This window comes from Xyrauchen texanus, chromosome 4, assembly GCF_025860055.1.
Source record: "Xyrauchen texanus isolate HMW12.3.18 chromosome 4, RBS_HiC_50CHRs, whole genome shotgun sequence".
Classification (NCBI taxonomy): Eukaryota; Metazoa; Chordata; class Actinopteri; order Cypriniformes; family Catostomidae; genus Xyrauchen; species Xyrauchen texanus.
Genome location: NC_068279.1, coordinates 11,289,045 through 11,308,516, shown reverse-complemented (window position 1 = coordinate 11,308,516; position 19,472 = coordinate 11,289,045). Strand labels below are relative to the sequence as shown.

The 19,472-nt window shown below is 38.7% G+C and overlaps 2 protein-coding genes across 5 annotated transcripts; one reads left to right on the top strand and one right to left on the bottom strand.

The window, feature by feature from the left end:
• Positions 1–38: 38 nt before the first annotated feature.
• pgam5 (PGAM family member 5, serine/threonine protein phosphatase, mitochondrial) lies at positions 39–8,522 on the bottom strand. 2 transcript variants are annotated; one of them, XM_052125832.1, is made up of 6 exons: positions 8,071–8,522; positions 6,719–6,891; positions 6,444–6,569; positions 6,265–6,353; positions 4,130–4,263; positions 39–1,841 (listed from the first exon to the last, which is right to left on the bottom strand). In XM_052125832.1, exons 1-6 carry the CDS (start codon positions 8,265–8,267, stop codon positions 1,691–1,693), a joined length of 870 nt encoding a protein of 289 aa, XP_051981792.1. In that variant the 5' UTR covers positions 8,268–8,522; the 3' UTR covers positions 39–1,690. The 2 variants fall into 2 exon arrangements, with proteins under 2 accessions (XP_051981792.1, XP_051981793.1); XM_052125833.1 differs by having other exon boundaries at positions 4,130–4,260.
• On the top strand, positions 8,305–18,652 carry poli (polymerase (DNA directed) iota). 3 transcript variants are annotated; one of them, XM_052125830.1, is made up of 11 exons: positions 8,305–8,394; positions 9,044–9,115; positions 9,381–9,497; positions 10,688–10,852; positions 11,455–11,598; positions 12,439–12,678; positions 14,411–14,589; positions 15,016–15,107; positions 15,254–15,387; positions 16,646–16,848; positions 17,694–18,652. In XM_052125830.1, the coding sequence occupies exons 2-11, from the start codon at positions 9,046–9,048 to the stop codon at positions 18,495–18,497; spliced, it is 2,148 nt and encodes a 715-aa protein (XP_051981790.1). In that variant the 5' UTR covers positions 8,305–8,394; positions 9,044–9,045; the 3' UTR covers positions 18,498–18,652. The 3 variants fall into 3 exon arrangements, with proteins under 3 accessions (XP_051981790.1, XP_051981789.1, XP_051981791.1); XM_052125829.1 differs by lacking the exon at positions 8,305–8,394 and having other exon boundaries at positions 8,942–9,115; XM_052125831.1 differs by lacking the exon at positions 8,305–8,394 and having other exon boundaries at positions 8,942–9,115; positions 16,646–16,856; positions 17,694–17,923.
• Positions 18,653–19,472: the final 820 nt, after the last annotated feature.

Genomic DNA, 19,472 nt, shown 5'->3' with positions numbered 1-19,472 from the left:
ATATCCTAGTCATGCCCCCCAAAAAAAAAAATGGTTTGTTGAATACAATATTATAAATATATATATATAAATATAAATAAAACACTCACGGAGCAATTGATTAGATACACCTGTACATATTCATGCAATTATCTAAATAGCCAATCATGTGGCAGCAGTGCAATGTATAAAATAATGCAGATACTGGTCAGGAGCTTCAGTTAATGTTCACATCAACCATCAGAATGGAAAAACAAAAAGTGATCTCAGTGATTTCAGCCTTGGCATGATTGTTGGTGCCAGACGGGCTGGTTTGAGTATTTCTATAACTGCTGATCTCCTGGGATTTTCATTCACAACCTCAGAATGGTGCCAAAACCAAAAAACATCCAGTGAGCATCAGTTATGTGTCCTTGATGACGAGAGAGGTCAACAGGGAGGTTCAAACTGTCAAAAAGGCTACGGTAACTTGGATAACCATTCTGTCCAATTCTAGTGAGCAGAATAACATCTCTCAACATGTTGCCCCTTGAGGTGGGTGGGCTACAACTGCAGAAGACCACGTCGGGTTGCAGTGGACACAGGCTCACAAGAACTGGACAGTTGAAAACTGGATAAAATACATATAATTATTTTCCCAAATTAAAGTATGATCCTGAGAATTGGGTAAAATGTGCTTATTTGTCATGAAAATACTGTTGCAATTCAAACTAAAATTTATTTCTTATGCTAAATATAATTTATTTTTCTTCCCTTTTGATTTTGGGGTGAAATATGACCTGGAAATTTCTTCATAAGATTCACTTATCCATCATTTGACAAAAAAAAAAAACGAAACACTATTCAACGACTCAATGAAAAAAACTTGACTGCCGGTTTTCTTTGTGTGCACAAACAACAATCTACAAACATTTTCAGAGTTGTAATCGACCTCATGCAAATGCATGATTCTCACAATTCAGAAGAAAAATTCACACGCTTCTTTTAAAACATTCATAAACATAAATCCACGTAAACAGTGTATATGACACCAACTGTCAAGACAAGGCCTCCAGAGTTTGCATTACTGGAACTCCTGGAAAAAAGACCTTGTTTTGAACATATAAAAAAGTACACTTGCTGGTTAATACAACCTTTTCATCACGGTTACAAATGGCAAGCATGGCACAGGAGGGTTCTTGTCAAATAGAGGACATATCAATATCTCTTTCCTTGCTTATTTAAAAATAGCAACGCTGACAGTGGGCAGAGGTATCAAACTCATTCACAATCCCTTTCAGGAAATTGTCACCTAAAATGTTTAATTATCATTATTTACTCACCCTCATGTTGTTCTAAACCTGTATGACTTTCAACCATGTGACACATAAGGAAATGCTAGGCTGAATGTAACTGACAGCCTCAGTCCCCATTCCCTTTTGATTTATGGACAAAAGAGCAGCATTAACATTCTGAAAATGTATCCTTTTCACAGAAAAGGTCGTAAAGATTTGGAGTTACATGAGGGTAAGAAATTGAATTTTCACTTTTGGATGAACTAACCCAATGAAATTCTTAAGATTATTGAAATTTGTGACTCTAAAAAAGGTATTTCTAAAATTAAGTAGCCATTATAAGAAATTTCGTGACGCTTGCACCTCTGACAGCTATCAATTCCACTAATCTTTCAGTCTAGTCTGTAACGAGGCCATGATGGTTTAGATTTAGGATGTCAAGTCCGAGTGAGTTTATCCGGAGGCATGAAGCCAGAGTCTCCCAGAGCTCTGAGAGCCACTCGGCCACTGGGCCGAATTGTCAGCCATGTGATGCTGCCATTGTTCAGGCCAATCCTCAGCCAGCCCTCTGGAGGAAACTGCAAAGCCCTGGTACAGAAATGTTTAAATTATTCTAATGGTCTTGGAGAACACTTTTTATAAGACAAAATATGTACAAAAAACAGATTATACAATGGGCAAATCTGATTTGCTTATGGTTGGATATATATATATATATATATATATATATATATATATATATATATTATATATATATATACACACATACACACACACACAGTGCCCTCCACAATTATTGGCACCCCTGTTTAAAATGTGGTCGAGGACTTCTAAAAATTCTCCTTTTTTTTTTTAAACAACATAGAACCCAAATGCAAAAAAAGAGAAAAATCCAACCTTTTATTTAAGTACATTACTTTGGCGGTAAAAAAAAAATTACCACACATTTAGAAAAAAAAAAAAACTTGAAATCATGTGTCCCACAATTATTGGCATCCCTAACAATTCCGCTGAAAAATTTAACTGATTTTTTTTTTTAAATATATTTTTCTGTAGTTGCTAAAGTTGGTCAGGGTATCTAGGAACTTTTAATTAGTAATTCATGACTTCCTGTTTCCCTGGGGTATAAATATGACGTGACACAGAGGCCTAATTCTCTTACCCATTTGTCAACATGGCAAAGACAAGAGAACACACCATTCAAGTAAGGCAGATGTGTGTCGACCTTCATAAGTCAGGCAATGGCTACAAGACAACTGGAACAGTGACAAACAAGGCTGGAAGAGGTCCCAAGTTTATCTTGCCACAACGCACAGTGAGGAGGATGGTAAGAGAAGTAAAAAAAAGTCCTAAGCTCACTGTCACAGAATTTCATCAAAGAGTGGCATCTTGGGGTCACAAAGTCTCCAAAACAACCATCAGACGCTCTCTACATGCCAACAAGCTGTTTGGGAGGCATGCAAGGAAAAAGCCTTTTCTCACTAACACTCACAAACGTAAACGTCTGGAGTTTGCTAAGCGGCACTGGGACTTCAACTGGGATCGTGTGCTTTGGTCAGATGAGACTAAGATTGAGCTTTTTGGCAACAAACACTCTAAGTGTGTCTGGCGTAAAACAAAAGAGGAGTATGCCGAAAAGCACCTCATGCCCACCGTGAAGTATGGTGGAGGATCTGTGATGCTGTGGGCCTGTTTCTCTTCCAAAGGCCCTGGGAACCTTGTTAAGGTGCATGGCATTATGAACACTTTGAACTACCAGGACATTTTAAATAAAAACCTGATGGCCTCTGCCAGAAAGCTGAAGCTGGGTCATCACTGGGTCTTTCAGCAGGATAATGATCCAAAACATGTGGCTAAATCTACACAAAAATGGTTCAGCAGTCACAAACTCCCATGGCCATATATATATATATATATATATATGTTTGGGAGGCATATATATATATATATATATATATATATATATATACACACACACACACACTGTATATACACATACATACATCACACACACACAAATTCAAGACTTTTAGGATAATATCTTAAAAAAAAAAAAAATATATAACCTACTCTGCAGCCATGTCTCCCAAGCAACAAAATTGGCCCGGTTGCTAGGGAGGGTAGAGTCACAATGGGTAACCTCCACATGGTCGCTAAAATGTGGTTCTCAGTCTCGATGGGGTGCGTGGTAAATTGTGCGTGGATGCCACAGAGAATAGCGTGAAGCCTCCACACGTGCCATGTATCCGCGGTAATGCGCCAAACAAGACACGTGATGAGATGCGCGGATTGACGGTCTCAGACGCGGAGGCAACTGAGATTCGTCCTCCGCCACCCGGATTGAGGAGAGTCACTACACCACCTCAAGCACTTGGAGTGCATTGTGAATTGGGCATTCCAAATTGGAGAGAAACATTTTTTTAAATAATAATACAAATTTGGGGCGGCTGTGGCTCAGTTGGTAGAGCGGGTCAGCCAATAATCGCAGGGTTGGTGGTTCGAATCCCGGCCCACACGACTCCACATGCCGAAGTGTCCTTGGGCAAGACACTGAACCCCAAGTTGCTCCCAAGTTACTCAATATAAAAGTGTAGACCATTTACCATAATAAAAAAATACTTTCGATTTAAGTTTTCTGAAGAACATTTACGGGTAAAAAAAACTTTTGTTAGCAAACATCACTAAAGAAAAGTGGTTGCAAAAAGTGATTTCACGAATTCCACATATTTGTGGAATGAATGCAGCTTTAGCAATCACATGCAAAGAACACAAAGTGACAAAAGCAAAATAACATTTACGATTTCATTTTGGTCTTCATTTATCAAGAAAAAAAAACAAGATAAAAAGAATACACGGAGTAGCATGCGAACACAAACCTGCACACAAAATAGCGGATGACATTTGCATGACAGACGATAATCTCGTAGCTGTCATCCTTCTGTTTGGCGTCAGCTCGGTGGATGTAGCGGCGGAACGCTGCCTCGATCCGTGCGCCGTCCTCATGGTACTGCTGAAACCGGCACAAGTGTTTCACAACCATCCATGTGAGAAGAGGCAGGAGTCCACAGTGCCCCCATGACCAAACCACACTCAAACATCAGCATTAAACATTCTCCATCAAACATCAGCATTTAAAAGAATAGTTCACCCAAACTTTTAAATTAGGTCATAATTTCATTTAAGGAGATGTTTAGCAAAATGTCCAGACTGCTCTGTTCCATTCAACAAAAGTTGGCAGGTTTAATGTTTAATGAGACCTGGAACATAGCATAGAGTCATATGATGGGCTAGGCGATATATTGAATATTCACGATACGATCGGGATGAAAATATAAAATTAAGCAATTTCATGAATAATTGCAATGATTTAAATGTGCTTAGTAGACTAATTTCACAATCCTTTAGGGCTGCACAATTAATCAAACTAACATTAAAATGGCGATATGGTCATATTTGATTATTAGACTGCAAAAGACTGCGATTAAAGGCTGAAAAAAAAGTCTGTACACACTTAAGAATAAACCAGTGGCACGTTGTTCTGTGCACACGTGGCACTCATGGGCATGTGTTTTTTTTTAGCGCATTTAGAGCAGTTCACATGCACTGTGAGAAAAAAGCACTGCATATTCAAGCATCAGTAACTGATACAAGGTAAAATACAAATCTACAAAGGCTGCACAATATAACAGAGGAGGTGATGTCTGCGTTTACCAGATGTAGAACATTGTTAAGTACACACTGCACTTCCAGTGTCAAAATAAAAGCTCCAGGTGAAGGTGAAGTAAATAGTACAGAAATATATGACATAAAAAAAAAACTTTGGGTCCCACAGTATTAATTTGGTATTATGCAATGTTCAACTAAGTTTAAGTAAATAGTCAAGTAGTGTTTGCACACCTTGTTCATTCACCAAAAGGGTTTTAATAAAAATATATTCAAGTAAATAATGTTTTTTTAACTACCATGTATCATTGTACATAAAAGTGCACATCAATAAAAATGATTCAATCTCATTCTCCCTTGTGCTCATTTAGGTAACATCTGCAGGAAATATGCCTTTATTTTTAAATAGATTTTTATCCAATGCCTTTAAAAATGTCATCTACTTGGCTACAATGTCTATTTGGATGAAATTAAGGTTCCTCTGATTTAAAAAAGAAAGTAAGAAAAATTCAGTGTTACGAGGAGGAGGGTGTTGCTGGACTGTGACGACACATGCACTGATTTGTCGTAATCAGCTAGGAGGGGGATAAAGACAAGCCGGGAGCGCCAGTTCGAGAGAGAGAGAGAGACACATGCGGGCACTGTGTGTGTGTGTGTGTGTGTGTGTGTGTGTGTGTGCGAGTGCGTGTGTTTATGTTTTTGTAAGTTCATTTACGTAATTAAAGTTACGTTGACTCCTTGCCCATCCCTTACTTGTTACATTGGTGCTGCAACCCGGGAAAGAGGAGAGAGACACACACACACAGGCAGCCGCTGTGTGTGTGTCTTTGAGTTTATGTTATTAAAGTTTATGTTGACTGTTCTGCCGGTTTCCACCTCCTCCTTGTCCATCCTTAACCCGTTACAATCAGTTTTGAGCCATTTTAGAGCAAACACATAATTATCAAGAAATACAGAATCTTGTATGGTGCTGTTTTTGTCCTTTTTGGAGCTTTAGTCTTTGTAACAGTACGTTGTCATTGTATGGAAAAGAGCAGTCTGGACATTCTGCTAAACCTCTCCTTTGTATTACACAGACTAACAGCTGGCTTTAGGATCACCAACAGTAAAGATGAATTAAACTGCCACATGGACTGATTGATGTTCAAAGAGATTTGGGCTGGTTTTATTGTGGGTTATTGTCCACCAGCAGAATCACTGTACCCTCAACTATGCTTCTGTTATGACCATCAACAGAAACTCAAAAACATTAATTGGTACAAATGAACTTAAGACCCAGAAGCAAACAACACATGAAGAGGGGACTAAAAGACTTCAAATGCGTGTTAACTATAAATGTTGTACTGACCACAGCCTCAGGTTTCCAGTGGCTGACGGGAGGTACTGGCTCTATGGGTGCACCCTCTCGCAGCAGATCACAGCTCACAAGCTCCACCCCTGAAACAAACACACAGTGATATAGCTGAAGAACATAAACATTATTAAAGGTTGAAATCAAAGGTTTAACTCTTCAAAATGAAACTGTACCTGGCAGGTATTTGCTGATGATGTTGGCTGTCTCTGTAGCTCTGGTCATAGACGAGTGGATGAGCAGGTCATGCTTTAGTCCCAGAGCTGCCAATCTCTGTCCCGTCAGCTCAGCCTGTTCACGACCTGCAGCACAGACAGAAACAGCACACAAATTAATGACAGACTAGTGGGTTATTGTCCCAATATTATTCAGCGTCATCTCTAAAGGAGTAGACTAAACCAGTGGTGGGTCAGTACTTTTATTACTTTAAAATATGCTAAGAGATCAGTACCTAAAGGAGTGAGGACCCTCTCTTTGTCTCCGTTCCCGTTGAGATTGTACTGACAGTGTCGGATGAGGAAGATGTGACGTGTGGCTTTGGGTATGTTGTTCTCAGTGTCTGGACTACCGTTGTCACCAGCACTCTCCTTTCTCTTCCCATTTACCATGGAGGAGGGGTCACGTCTGAAAGGGACAAAAGACTGATCAGACAGACAGCAGCAATTGACACAGTGACATAAATTACGACCACTGCACTGTATTAATGACAATGAACCAAGTCTAAGCCCAAATTGTTTCAGTTCCACATGCTTTTCAGTTCTAGGTGTATTGAGGCTTACTGGTTAAATATCTGGGTTTCTAAGTCAAAGATTCATAGGTTCAAACATTAAATGGGGTGATACACAAATTATCACCATTTACTTCAGGATGACTGTCCCATGTCAATATCATGCTTTTCAGACAAATAATATGGTATTCTTTTAAGTAGCATGAAAGTACCTTGGTACATGAATTTGGAAAATCCTTAATACCATGATACATATAAAAGTAACATGGTATTAAAGGAATATTTCACACAAAAAGGACTTTGACTTCTCTCATCATTTACTCACCCTCATGCCATCCCAGATGTGTAGGACTTTCTTTCTTCTGCAAAATACAAACACAGATTTTTAAAAGATTATCTCACTCATCTAGATCCATTCAATGCAAGTGAATGGTGGCCAGAACTTTGAAGCTCCAAAAAGCACAAAAAGCAGCATAAAGGTAATCCATAAGACTCCAGTGGTTTAATCTATGTCTTCTGAAGCGATCCAGTCAGTTTTGTGTGTGAACAGACCAAAATGTAACTCCTTTTTCACTGTACATCATGCCACTGCAGTTTCAAGAGAGGATCATAATTTCAAACTTGACTTAATCTTACACTTTCTAGCGCTTGCACAGAGCGCTAGATGGCGCTTAGAAACATAATTGAGCTTGAAATCATGATCACCATGGAGACTGTCAAGATTTAGTGGAAAAGGAGAGCTTTGGTCTGTTCTTATCCAAAATCGATTGGATTGCTTAAGAAGGCATGGATTACACCACTGAAGTCATATGGATTACTTTAAAACAGCCTCTATGTGTTTTTTAGAGCTTCAAAGTTTTGGTCACCATTCAATTTAAATGAACGTCCAGAGCTGACAGAGATATTCTTCAGAAAATCTTAATTTGTGTTCAGATGAAAGAAAGGCATACACATGGGATGAGAGAAATTATGAGAAAGGTACCACCTTACTCCTTTAATTCAAATTTTATTTTAAATAATTTTCGATTAAACTTTAGGTTAAATAGTTAATGTACAATGCAGACATAACCCCTTACCTGTCCCAGTTATAATCCCAGCCGTTCGCAGTGGGCCATGCCGAAGGTTGTGCTGCATGCACGGCATTTGAGGTATCTCTGAGGCGGAAGCGCTCTCCGAAGTACCCGTTCTTGTCTGCCGCGACCGCCGCGCACACTAGCACCGCAGAACCACCGACGAACCCGAACGCCAGTCTGGCCGCCCTCCGAAACGACATGACTTTAATGAGAATTGACTGTACGTACGTACAAGTGGGCTGATCTTCAGCTCTATGACGCACAGTGAGTCACTCTGCTGAGGAAGAGCCACTGACTGTTTCCTCCTGTCAAACAGCCGAATAGAGGGTAATAACCCGTCACTGATGTGCCAAATTCGTGTTTTTCTGTCTAAGCCACGTGTGAGAGTGTACGCAGCCTCCAGAAATATGCGCTTTTGATACTAAATTAATTCCAGTAGCACAATCACGACTAGATTAGTGAAGACAGCAACAATAAGGCATGTTTGTTTTGATACTTATCAAAATAAAAGCCCCCATGCATATCGGTGAAAATAGTAATCTTTCTTGTCTATAAATGTAGAAATACATGTTGTGCCAATATGTAACTAATTGTTCTACAGTTTCATTTTATTTTATTGAATGAATGCAGTTTTTGATACTGTGTCTATTTATTACATACTTATTTATATTTGTATTTTTGTTTTGTCCGTTATATCACTCCATATTCAAGCAAATCGACAAACGATTTTCTTTTAGGAATCTATTAAATATACACCAGGTTAGTTGTCTTATCAAACTAAACTAACACAAATATCAGTTGTTTGTGTTGCTCCAGTCCTATAGGTGGCAGTTAAACGACAGCAAACGAACATGAGTAGTACGTTTATGTTTTGATCTAGGTGGCGACGGCTTTTGCTGTTGATAAAAACAAGTGGTGTGTAATTTTGTTTCTGTGAATTACATATCCACGTCTCTGTCTCTGGTTGTTGTTCTAGTAATGATGGACATGGACGAGGGTGAAGACAATGAGTGGGATCGCAGTTTAGAGTCAGACATGCTGGAAACAGGTGGGCATTGGCTTCACAGCTGGATAACTATGTTGTAATGTATCATTTATAGACATATTTTCATCTTAGAATAATGCATGAGCTTTATTAAAAAATGTTTAAGGTACTCCTATTCAGCTGTGGTTTTATTAGGCAGTTCAACTGTACAGTTCATTATTTATGGCAGCTTTAGTCTGCTGTCTAGACTACTGCAGGATGAATAGACTGCCTCATGGTGACCAGCTTCTGGCTGAATATTTGAATCCTGATTGACTTGTCATTTCAGAATGCACTAACAGAGTTCCAGCCATCTCTCATAGAGTGATCCTACACTTTGACCAAGACTGCTTCTATGCACAAGTTGAGATGATCCGAAATCCAGCTCTGCGGAACAAGCCTCTAGGTATAATACCGTAGACTTCGAAGACATAAGATTTTATTTATCAAGTATAAGTTATACAAGGAATTTGTCTTGTTGCAAAAACATTTGTACAAAATACCTAACAACACAAATGCAATCAGAGTCAATATTTAAAGGGGTCATGACATGAGAAACCAAATTTGCCTTGATCTTTTGGTATATAAGAGGTCTTTGTATCATTAAAACGTCCTGCAAGTTTAATATTTTAAGACGTCCTCCCCATTCTAAACGAATCATTTATTTAATCAAGCTCAAAATACAGCTCGTTCTGGATTCATGGTTAGAAGTGACGTGACGGTTAGAAGTGACGTACCAGCGTTTGCATATGACCGCCTCCAGCGCAAGATAACTACGCTATAAGCACAAGACAACTACGCTCATTTCGTATCGCCGTGCGCCTCACAAGTGTTCAGTCGATGGACAGCGAGCTCTGACAGAGACTACTTGTGCACAGGAAAATTACGATGCCACACAGATGTGCTGTTCCTGGCTGTGGTCAAACAAAACCTCTGAATAAGCTGCCGAAAGATCCAGACGTCAGGGAAAAATGGATGCAGTTTATTTTTTGCGGACGTCCCAGTCACGGCAGTGTTAACTTAAGCGTTTGTTCTGTACATTTTAAGGATGACTGTTTTGAGAACAAATCTCAATATGATGCTGGCTTTGCCAGAAAACTGTTGCTCAAAGATAAGTCCGTGCCGACTATTCTGGGAACAACGACGACGCAAACTGTAAGTAATCTATTTTAAACTTTAAACTACTTTTTAAAGCGCAATTTCATTCATTATGAATAATCACAGTGTTTTTACTTAGTTTACTTGCATATTGTTCTGGCTGGGGGCGTCAATAATTGATACATAGGCACTGACGTTAGCCAATCATAACAGTGGGCGTTAACACTGAAGTCTTAAATGGAAAACGCCCCCAAAACAGACTGTTTGAATCAGAGGATGAGAAACAGGGTGGGAAAAGGTCATAAATCACTAGATTTTAAAAGTTTTTCTTAAAAAAAAATATATTAATACTATAATTGCACCTAAGGGAACATAATAATACAATAAAAAAACCCATGTCATGACCCCTTTAAAAGCTCATCAAAGTAGAACCCCTTTTATAATTACACACCCAACATACCCTAATATTCATCTCTGACTTCATCTTTTGTTTTTTAGGTATACAGCAGAAATATATTATAGTGACTTGTAATTATGTTGCGAGAGAGCTTGGTGTGACTAAGCTGATGTCAGTGACTGATGCGGTGGAGAAATGCCCGCAGCTGGTGCTTGTGAATGGAGAAGATCTCACCCATTATAGAGAGATGTCCTATAAAGTTACTGGTAAGATCTGTCATGCATGAATGTGAACATTATGGAAGCCCTCTGCTGTATATTTATTGTAATTTTGCTTTATGTATTTGCATAAAGCTAAATTCTCAGTTAAGTATTCATCAGGATAGGAGTACAAGTTAAATATTCCTACTTAAAGGTATGCGTAGCCATTTTTTCCCCATTGAAAAAGCTTTAATCCTAAAGAAATTAATTAATTTTGAAACATCTGTATAAAATCATTGCCACTTACATGAGATGAGGATTCTAGTCTTATCAGTAACCTTATAAAAGCTGTTTAATACTACATGTGGGAGGGGCAGCCTCATAGGGGCTGCCATTATAGAATCACATGATCATCTGAATACTACTCACTTAATCTCAGTAAGCATGTTGTTATTGGACACTTTCACTCTTGGATTAAATTAATCATAGCTGATTGTGAATAGTGAATTTCTACAATTACATCTGTAACTGAAAACTATTAATTTTGAATGATGCTGCATCCACACCACTAGGTGCCACTGTAAGTCCAAGATGACACGAGCTAAAAGTTAATGAGTGCACATTTAAATGATTATAAACTAGATTTTGACTGACTTTATTTGCACTAGAACTGCTGATGTCATATTGCCCCCTGGTGGAGAGACTGGGCTTTGATGAGAACTTTGTGGATATTACGGAAATGGTGGAGAGAAGACTGAAGGAGACCTGTATTTCAGATCTCTCCTTCAACGGACACGTATACAAACACAAATGTGAGTTTGAGCCTCACAAGCATATTTTATTGTTTTTATACCAGTGCTGGTAGCTAGAGGTTGACTGATAGTGGATGTTTTGTGTACCCATAACTATGGTAATGGAAAAGGCATATAACCGATTAAACAGCTGATTAAAAAATTATTGTCAATATTGTGATGGGCACAGGCATAGAGACAACAAATGTCCAAAATTTATAAAATCCCAGATATCGTTTGTTGTGCAACCAGAATCACAATAATTACCAGAATTTGTTTTTTGATTTGGTGCATAATGCAGGACTTTTTACTCTAAAAAAACAAAGAAAAATCACATTTTAGAATAATAGTAAAGTCATGAAAACTATGATATAACATAAATGGAGCTATGGGAATTATGATGTGAATAAACAAAATCAAAAATAAATAAAAAAAGAAGGCTGAAATACATGGGACTCTTATTTTGAAAAAGTATGTGCTTCCAGCTCACACAAACACATAAGGGAAACAAAACATGAACTCTTACAGTCATCTACGATGTATTGCAATAGAAACATAATAAAGTAAATATTGTCATATGGATTTTGCAGATAACCGATAGTTCCAAAACGCAACTATCTGCACCGATTAATCGGTAAAACCAATATATCGGCCGACCTCTGGTGGTAGCTGAGTGGTAATACACCTAATATTGTAGGATTCATGATGATTCGTAAACTGGGAAATTACTGGGATCACCTCATCACAATTGTGATTATGATTACAAAATGACTCTAGTTGCTTTAAATGTATTGTACAGTAATGTATTGCAAGCCACTTTGGGTAAGAAAGCTTCTGCTAAATGATGAACTCTTTCCTCAGCTTCAGATGTGGTGATTGATGAGGAGAATGCTTGTCTGGCTGTCGGCTCTATGGTAGCAGCTGAACTCAGGCAGGCCATGTTCAGTACACTGGGACTAACTGGCTGTGCTGGAATTGCTAACAGCAAACTCTTAGCCAAGCTGGTGTCAGGCACCTTTAAACCCAACCAGCAGACCACACTTCTTCCATACAGCACTGCAGAGCTCATGAGCAGCCTTACAGGACTGCGTAGAGTGCCTGGTAAGCTGTTAAAGGAATATCTGACCTGAAAGGAAAATTCTCTCATTATTTACTCACCCTCATGCCATCCCAGATAAGTATGACTTTCTTTAATTTGCAGAAAACAAATAGAGATTTTTCTCAGCTCTGTAGTTCCATACAATGCAAGAAAGTGGTGACCAAAACTTTGAAGCTCCAAAAAGTACATAAAGGCAGCATACAATTAATCCATACGACTCTTGTGCTTTAATCCATGTCTTCTGAAGCAATCCAATTGCTTTTGGGTGAGAACAGACCAAAATGTAACTCCTTTTTCACTGGACATCTTGCCATTGCAGTCTCTAGGCACAATTATGATTTCAAGCTTGATTATACTTCCTAGTGTTTGACGCATGCACAGAGCGCTAGATGGTGCTAGGAAGTGTAATCAAGCTTGAAATCATGATCAACAAGGAGACTGATAATGTCAAGATTTATAGTAAAAAGGGAGTTATTTTTTGGTCTGATCTTACCAAAAACAAATTGGATCACTTCAGAAGACATGGATTAAACCACTGGAAGTTCTTCTTCATTCCTCGTTCAGGGGAAAAAAGAAGTTCGAAACAGCAATGCAGCGATATACTGTTTATGAGCATTCAGATGCCACGGACCACTGGGGGCAGTGTTTTGGAGGGGCATTTAATTATGTGATGTGCGCTATCTTGAAAACAACACACAACAATAAGCAAGGTCTAATTTACCAACAGTTAGATAGATTACTGTTTACAACAAACATTCAGTATGTTCAAAACATGACGGAAGCTAGCTCTAACTTGCAACAGTAGTTGGCAATAATGTGGATAACTTTAGCTTACCTTTTTAAAAACAAATAGCTTGTTGGACACAGTTAGTCGATGCTGAAAATTTTATTTGGACATCTCCAAGAACAGCCTGGGTACTTTGGTGCTTAATGCCTCATTCTAGACCCTCATCCTTTTCATTGCTGTTCCAAATTTATCTTGGATTTTTCTCCATGTGGCTTTGCATAACTCTGGGTCATCGACACCAAGCTTCATTGCAGTTTCCTTCCAGGTGTTCCAGGCCATCTCTGAATCCTCAGTCTCTACACGAACAATCGTAAAGATGTGGGTATGTTTGCACTAGCTCATGTTGCTATTGTTACCTATTTCCTGTTACCTGTTTCTGACCTTGATGGACTGGAGTGATGAAATGAACCGTAAAAGATGTTTGTGTCAACGTAGGTGGAGTATCCGTCACACCCACATATCCCAAGCGAGCTGTTATGAACCACTAAAAAAACAAACCAAAAAAACCTTCATTTTGGCCAGATTTGGTTCAAAAGGACATCACACACGTTTGTTCTTCCATTTCATATAAAGTATATCGGGGGGCCTTTATGGATTGCTTTTATGCTGCCTTTATGTGCTTTTTGGAGCTTCAAAGTTTTGGTCACCATTCACTACTATTAATTGGACCTACAGAGCAGAGATATTCTTCTAAAAATCTTTGTTTGTGTTCAGCACGAGAAAGAGAGTCATACACATCAGGGATGGCATTAGGGTGAGCAAATGATGAGAGAATTTTAGTTTTTGGGAGAACTATTCTCACATGCCACAAACATTTTCTTGCAAGAAAATGTACCAACAATAGTTGAGATTGATTTTTTTTTTTTCTTCTTCTTTCTGTTGCTACCCATGGCAAACATGTCATACTGTGGAAGATCTGTGTTTTACTGAATTGTCTGTGTTGAAAGGAATTGGATACAGGACAGGTGAGAAGCTGAAGGCTCTGGGTCTGGTCAGTGTGCAAGATCTGCAGTTATTCCCTCTGCCTGAACTAGTGAAGGAGTTCGGGGAAGTGATGGCTAAAAGGATTCAGAACCTCGCCTGTGGCAACGACGACTCTCCAGTCACACCGGCAGGTCCTCCTCAGGTATTGTCCATCTCAGCTTTTCGTTTATTTTACTGATTTGTTGGTCCTACCCTTACCAAAACGTACTGTGGTGGTAGAAGCATAGTCCTGAATGATTACCAAGTTCATGTACCATGATGCTCAGGTTTTCCCCACAGTCCAAAAACATGCAGTTCAGATGAATTGGAAACTCAAAATTGTCAATGGGTGTTCGAGAGAGTGTAAGTATGATTGGTTGTTCAGGGTGTTTTGCTGCAACACCCCTGCGTCCCTAAATAGGATAGGCAGGTACAGTAAATTATATTTACATGGTACTCCAAGGTACTTTGGTACATGTCCAAAAAAAATGCTATTCCCATATTACATGTCAAAAACAATGGTATTATCATGTTTTGTTTTTGTTAGTGTACTACTCCAATAAAACAAAAGCTACATGATATATTTCAGTCTCTAAGCGATGAGGACTCATTCAAGAAAATTTCTACACTAGCAGAAGTCACAAAGAAAATAGAAGATCTACTCATCAGCCTTACTGAGAGGTGAATACATATGTTATACAATATTAGTCTAAAGTGACAAAGTGAAGGGCACAATAGATACAGGATTTACATTTTGTTTGGTATGTTTATAGTGCGTGCCTCAGTCAAACTATGTTTTTCTGTTTTGATTTGCTGTTTCTTTTTAGGATGTATAAAGATGGCAGGCAGCCCCACACGTTCAGACTAACGATTCGCAAATACTCAGCCACTAATCGCTGGTTCAACCGAGAGAGCAGACAATGTCCTATTCCCAACCACACCGGGCTCAAGATCACATGTGGTACACTTATGCAGTCTTTTTCTCCAATACACTCTTGTTTGATTTACAGCAGGGGTCTTCAACAATTTTCGGTATCTAATTTAGCTGGTATCCCTGTCCATATTATATAAAATTGAGTGTTGTGTTTTATGCCTATAAAAACATGTATGGTATTCTACCATATAATTGTATGTACATACTTTATGATGTTTATATTACAAAGCTTTTGAAATAATCATTAAATAATGTACAGCAGGGGTCTGCAACTTTCAAGTCCACAAAAATGCGACAATACCGGTCAGTGCCCAGCAAAGAATTCATCTCTCGCTGCTCCCGTGCAGCCGAAGGCTACTACTGAGCCATCAGAAGTGTATGCACCCACTGTCTCCCACCAACGGAAAAACCTGATACAGTATATATTTAGTGTTATAACTCTGGGAGTGTAATGTCACGTAGTGGGGCGTGATGGGATATCGTTCCCCAAAGTGCTTTCAGCAAAGTCGAGTGAACAGAATCAAAAGAGAACACCTGGTGACATGTGACCTTGATTCCCTGGGATGAAGGGACGAGACATTGCGAAAGCTGGCCGCATTACTACTTCAGAGTTTCATAATACTCTTTGGTCAAAATTTCATAAATATTTCATAAATAAAGTAGGCTATTGTTCTGAAAGCAAAAGGTAACTGATAATAAATTAAACTGTAGGCTGCTCAACCGCACAACATGATCAACGCAAAGCAGATGCGTTTACTCACACGACCCTCTACTGCACCTCTGCTGATCCTGATGTGTGTTGCACTTTGAGCGGCTCATGATGAGCAAGGGCGCATGAATGGTCTGTGCACTTTTGCTGACTATCTCAGTTTCGTCACACTTATTTAGCGTTCCAATCAGTTCATAACTAAATACAACAGTTTGCGCAAATATGAGCTTAAAAATGATTAGAAATTTAAAAAGAAAGAAGTTTTGCAAGCAGGTGTAAGGAACTTCAACATGTCGATGGATTAAAATAAACATATCTCTAGCTATCGCTGATTATTACAAGTGCCAATGGTGGATCAAACAATAATTTGCAGACCCGCTGCGGCACCACCGTGGACCCCCTGTTGAAGACCCTTGATTTACACGACAATGAAGCAGCCTAAGAAGTCTCACAAATTAACTATGAACAGCAGCGAGATGAGCGGATTTGGAAATGAATTATTTTTTGTAAGTGTTTCTGTTTGTGCTGCAATGATTTAGATTAATCTAAATCTTAATCTTTTTTTTTTTATCTTAGGAAGCAGTGAGGCTCTGCCCCAGTTACTTTCAATGGCAATGAAGCTCTTTCATAAAGTGGTGGACTTACGTGAGCCGTTCCATTTGACCCTACTGAATGTGTGCTTCAGTAACCTGCAGGCCAAATGCTCCAGCAAGAGATCCATCGTCTCTTTCTTTGCACAGAAATCCCCTGCTATGGTACCAATGTCATCTCAGCAGCAGGTGAGAATGTATGAAGGGGATTTTCATTTCCCATTCTTGACCTTAATCAAACAAAAAAAATGTGTAATTGCTTTATGATACAGCAGTAACAGATTAGTCTGGGCAGTCTTTAAAGGAATAGTTCACCCAAAAATGAAAATTCTCTCATCATTTACTCACCCTCTTGCATCCCAGATATGTATGACTTTCTTTCTTCTGCAGAACACAAACAAAGATTTTTTGAAAAAATATCTCAGCTCTGTAGGTCCATGCAAGTGAATGGTGATCAGAACTTTTTTAGCTCTAAAAATCACATAAAGGAAACAAAAGTAATCAATACGACTCCAGTGGTGATATAAAAGGTATGGGAGAGAAACAGATAAATCTCCACTTTAACTTTTACTTTCAGATGTGCAAGTGAAAGTGGAGATTTAGAGTAAAAAAAATTATTACATTTCTCACCCCTATTATATACATTCTGAAGATATTAATTTAACCACTGGAGTCTTATGGATTAATGTTATGCTTCCTTTATGTGATTTTTGGAGCTACAAAGGTCTGATCACCATTCAGTTGCACTGTACGGACCTACAGAGCTGAGATAGTCTTCTAAAATTCTTTATTTGTGTTCAACAAAAGAAAGAAAGTCATGCACATCTGGGATGGCATGAGTGAGTAAATAATGAGAGAATTTTCATTTTTGGGTGAACTATCCCTTTAATCATGAAAAATTAACAGATTGGTTTTGCTTACTGACGATGACATAATCAGCTAATCTTTTATGTATGTAGTGTACATCTATTATTGAGATAGCATGAAAACAGAACTAGTCAGTAGGGTTGCTGTTTTTTTTTTTGCGTTTACAGGTGGAACCTGATCTCTGTGAGTCTTTTGCAAGTTCCCAGTTCACTCAGGCAGATGTTTTGCCTACAGAAGATAATACACGGAGCAGCATGATGCCATTAAAACACATATTGATGACCTCAACCCCAAAATCACAGACTGAGCAATCTCTAATCAGGCCAAAACCTTTCATATTTCCTAGAAAGCCTGTTTTAAAGAACTCAGATGCTACATACATGAACGCAAAAGAGTCTTGCAAAGTATTCGTAGAAAAAGTGTGTTCCAGTCTGCCTCCAGATGTTGATCCGGAAGTATTCAAACTCCTACCTGAACATATTCAGATGGAGCTGATTTCTAGCTTTCAAAATGAAGACTCTGTACAGCTTTACAACAGACCCGCTGGCCCATCTTCCAAATATTCTGACCCCACAGATCACTCTGTGTTCAGTTTCAGCCAGCCAAGAACGTCAGCATCTTGTGAGTCAGCACTGACTTGTAACAGAAATTGTGGATTCAACGAGACATGTTCCTCTCACCAGTCCTCCATAGAAGTCAATTCTGAGTATGGTAAAGCCTCAGAATGCTGTGGTAACCCTCCCACACCCCAAACACCTCAATCCGATGTTCCTCCAAATGTGGACCCTTATGTGTTCTCTCAACTTCCTGTTGATGTGCAGAGAGACTTACAGAGAGAGTGGAGACAACAGAAGTCTGTTCTAAAAATCCCCACAAAACACTCACACAAAACCTCCAATGCCAGAGACAAGAGGACTACTGCTAAAGACAGCCAGTGTAACAACATCCTGAAATATTTTAAACCCAACTAAGAACATTTTTTAGTGTCACTTGAGTGCCTGTATATGATGTCAGAAATTGTTATAAATAAATAGAAATTATGTAAACCATATGTATAATTATATAGCCTATATGCCATTTTAAGGATTTCAATAATAGTTTGTTTTGTTTACAAAAATTGTTGTTATTCATTGCACTTTGTTAATAAAAAACAAATATATCTTTATATAACCTGCAGTGATGTTGTTGAAGTCAAAAATATGATTGTTGTTTCACAATGACAATAGCACTGTCACCTCACAGCAAGAAGGTCCCAAGTTCAAGTCCCGGCTCATCTGGGTGTTTCTGTGTAGAGTTTGCATGTTCTCCCCGTGTTCACATGGGTTTTCTCTGGGTTCTCCAGTTTTCCCCACAGCCCAAAAGACATGCTGGTTAAGGTAATTGGAGACCCTAAATTGCGCATAGGTCTGAGTGAGAATGTGAATGTGTATGTCTGCGTGTGTTGCTCTGTGATGGGCTGGCCACCTGTCCAAGGTGTTTCTCTGCCCTTGGCCTCTGCCTTTGTATAGTGAAAAAGGCATTACATTTTGTCCTGTTCTCACCACAAAACCTATTAGATCCCTTCAGAAGACATGGATTAAACCGATGGAGTGTTATTGATTACTTTTATGTTACTGTTTTGTGCTTTTTGGAGCTGAAAAGGTTTGGTCACCATTAATTTTCATTGTATGGACCTACAGAGCTGAGATATTCTTCAAACAATCTTCGTGTTCTTCTGGGATGGCATGAGTGTGCGTAAATGATGAGAGAATTTTCATTTCTATCCCTTTAAACTCCACTTTCTTATAACGAACCTCTCTATTTTATAAAGCTTACTGAAGTTTTGTATCCTATATTGTCTGAAAATAGTGCATCCCCATACATTAGTATGAGATATGTGACACTGCATTTATGTATCTATATATTTGTTTTAGAAGTATTATTCTGGGTAGAAACCTTAGCTAATC

Excerpts from the sequence above, each read along its gene's own strand:
- poli (XM_052125830.1), top strand. The coding sequence starts at position 9,046 with ATGATGGACATGGACGAGGGTGAAGACAATGAGTGGGATCGCAGTTTA. Across the intron at positions 9,498-10,687 it reads TCTGCGGAACAAGCCTCTAG|GTATACAGCAGAAATATATT; the intron begins GTATAATACCGT and ends TTTGTTTTTTAG. Across the intron at positions 16,849-17,693 it reads CAATGTCATCTCAGCAGCAG|GTGGAACCTGATCTCTGTGA; the intron begins GTGAGAATGTAT and ends TTGCGTTTACAG.
- pgam5 (XM_052125832.1), bottom strand. The coding sequence starts at position 8,267 with ATGTCGTTTCGGAGGGCGGCCAGACTGGCGTTCGGGTTCGTCGGTGGT. Across the intron at positions 6,570-6,718 it reads GAGGGTCCTCACTCCTTTAG|GTCGTGAACAGGCTGAGCTG; the intron begins GTACTGATCTCT and ends TCTGTGCTGCAG. Across the intron at positions 1,842-4,129 it reads ATCCGCTATTTTGTGTGCAG|GGCTTTGCAGTTTCCTCCAG; the intron begins GTTTGTGTTCGC and ends TTTCTGTACCAG.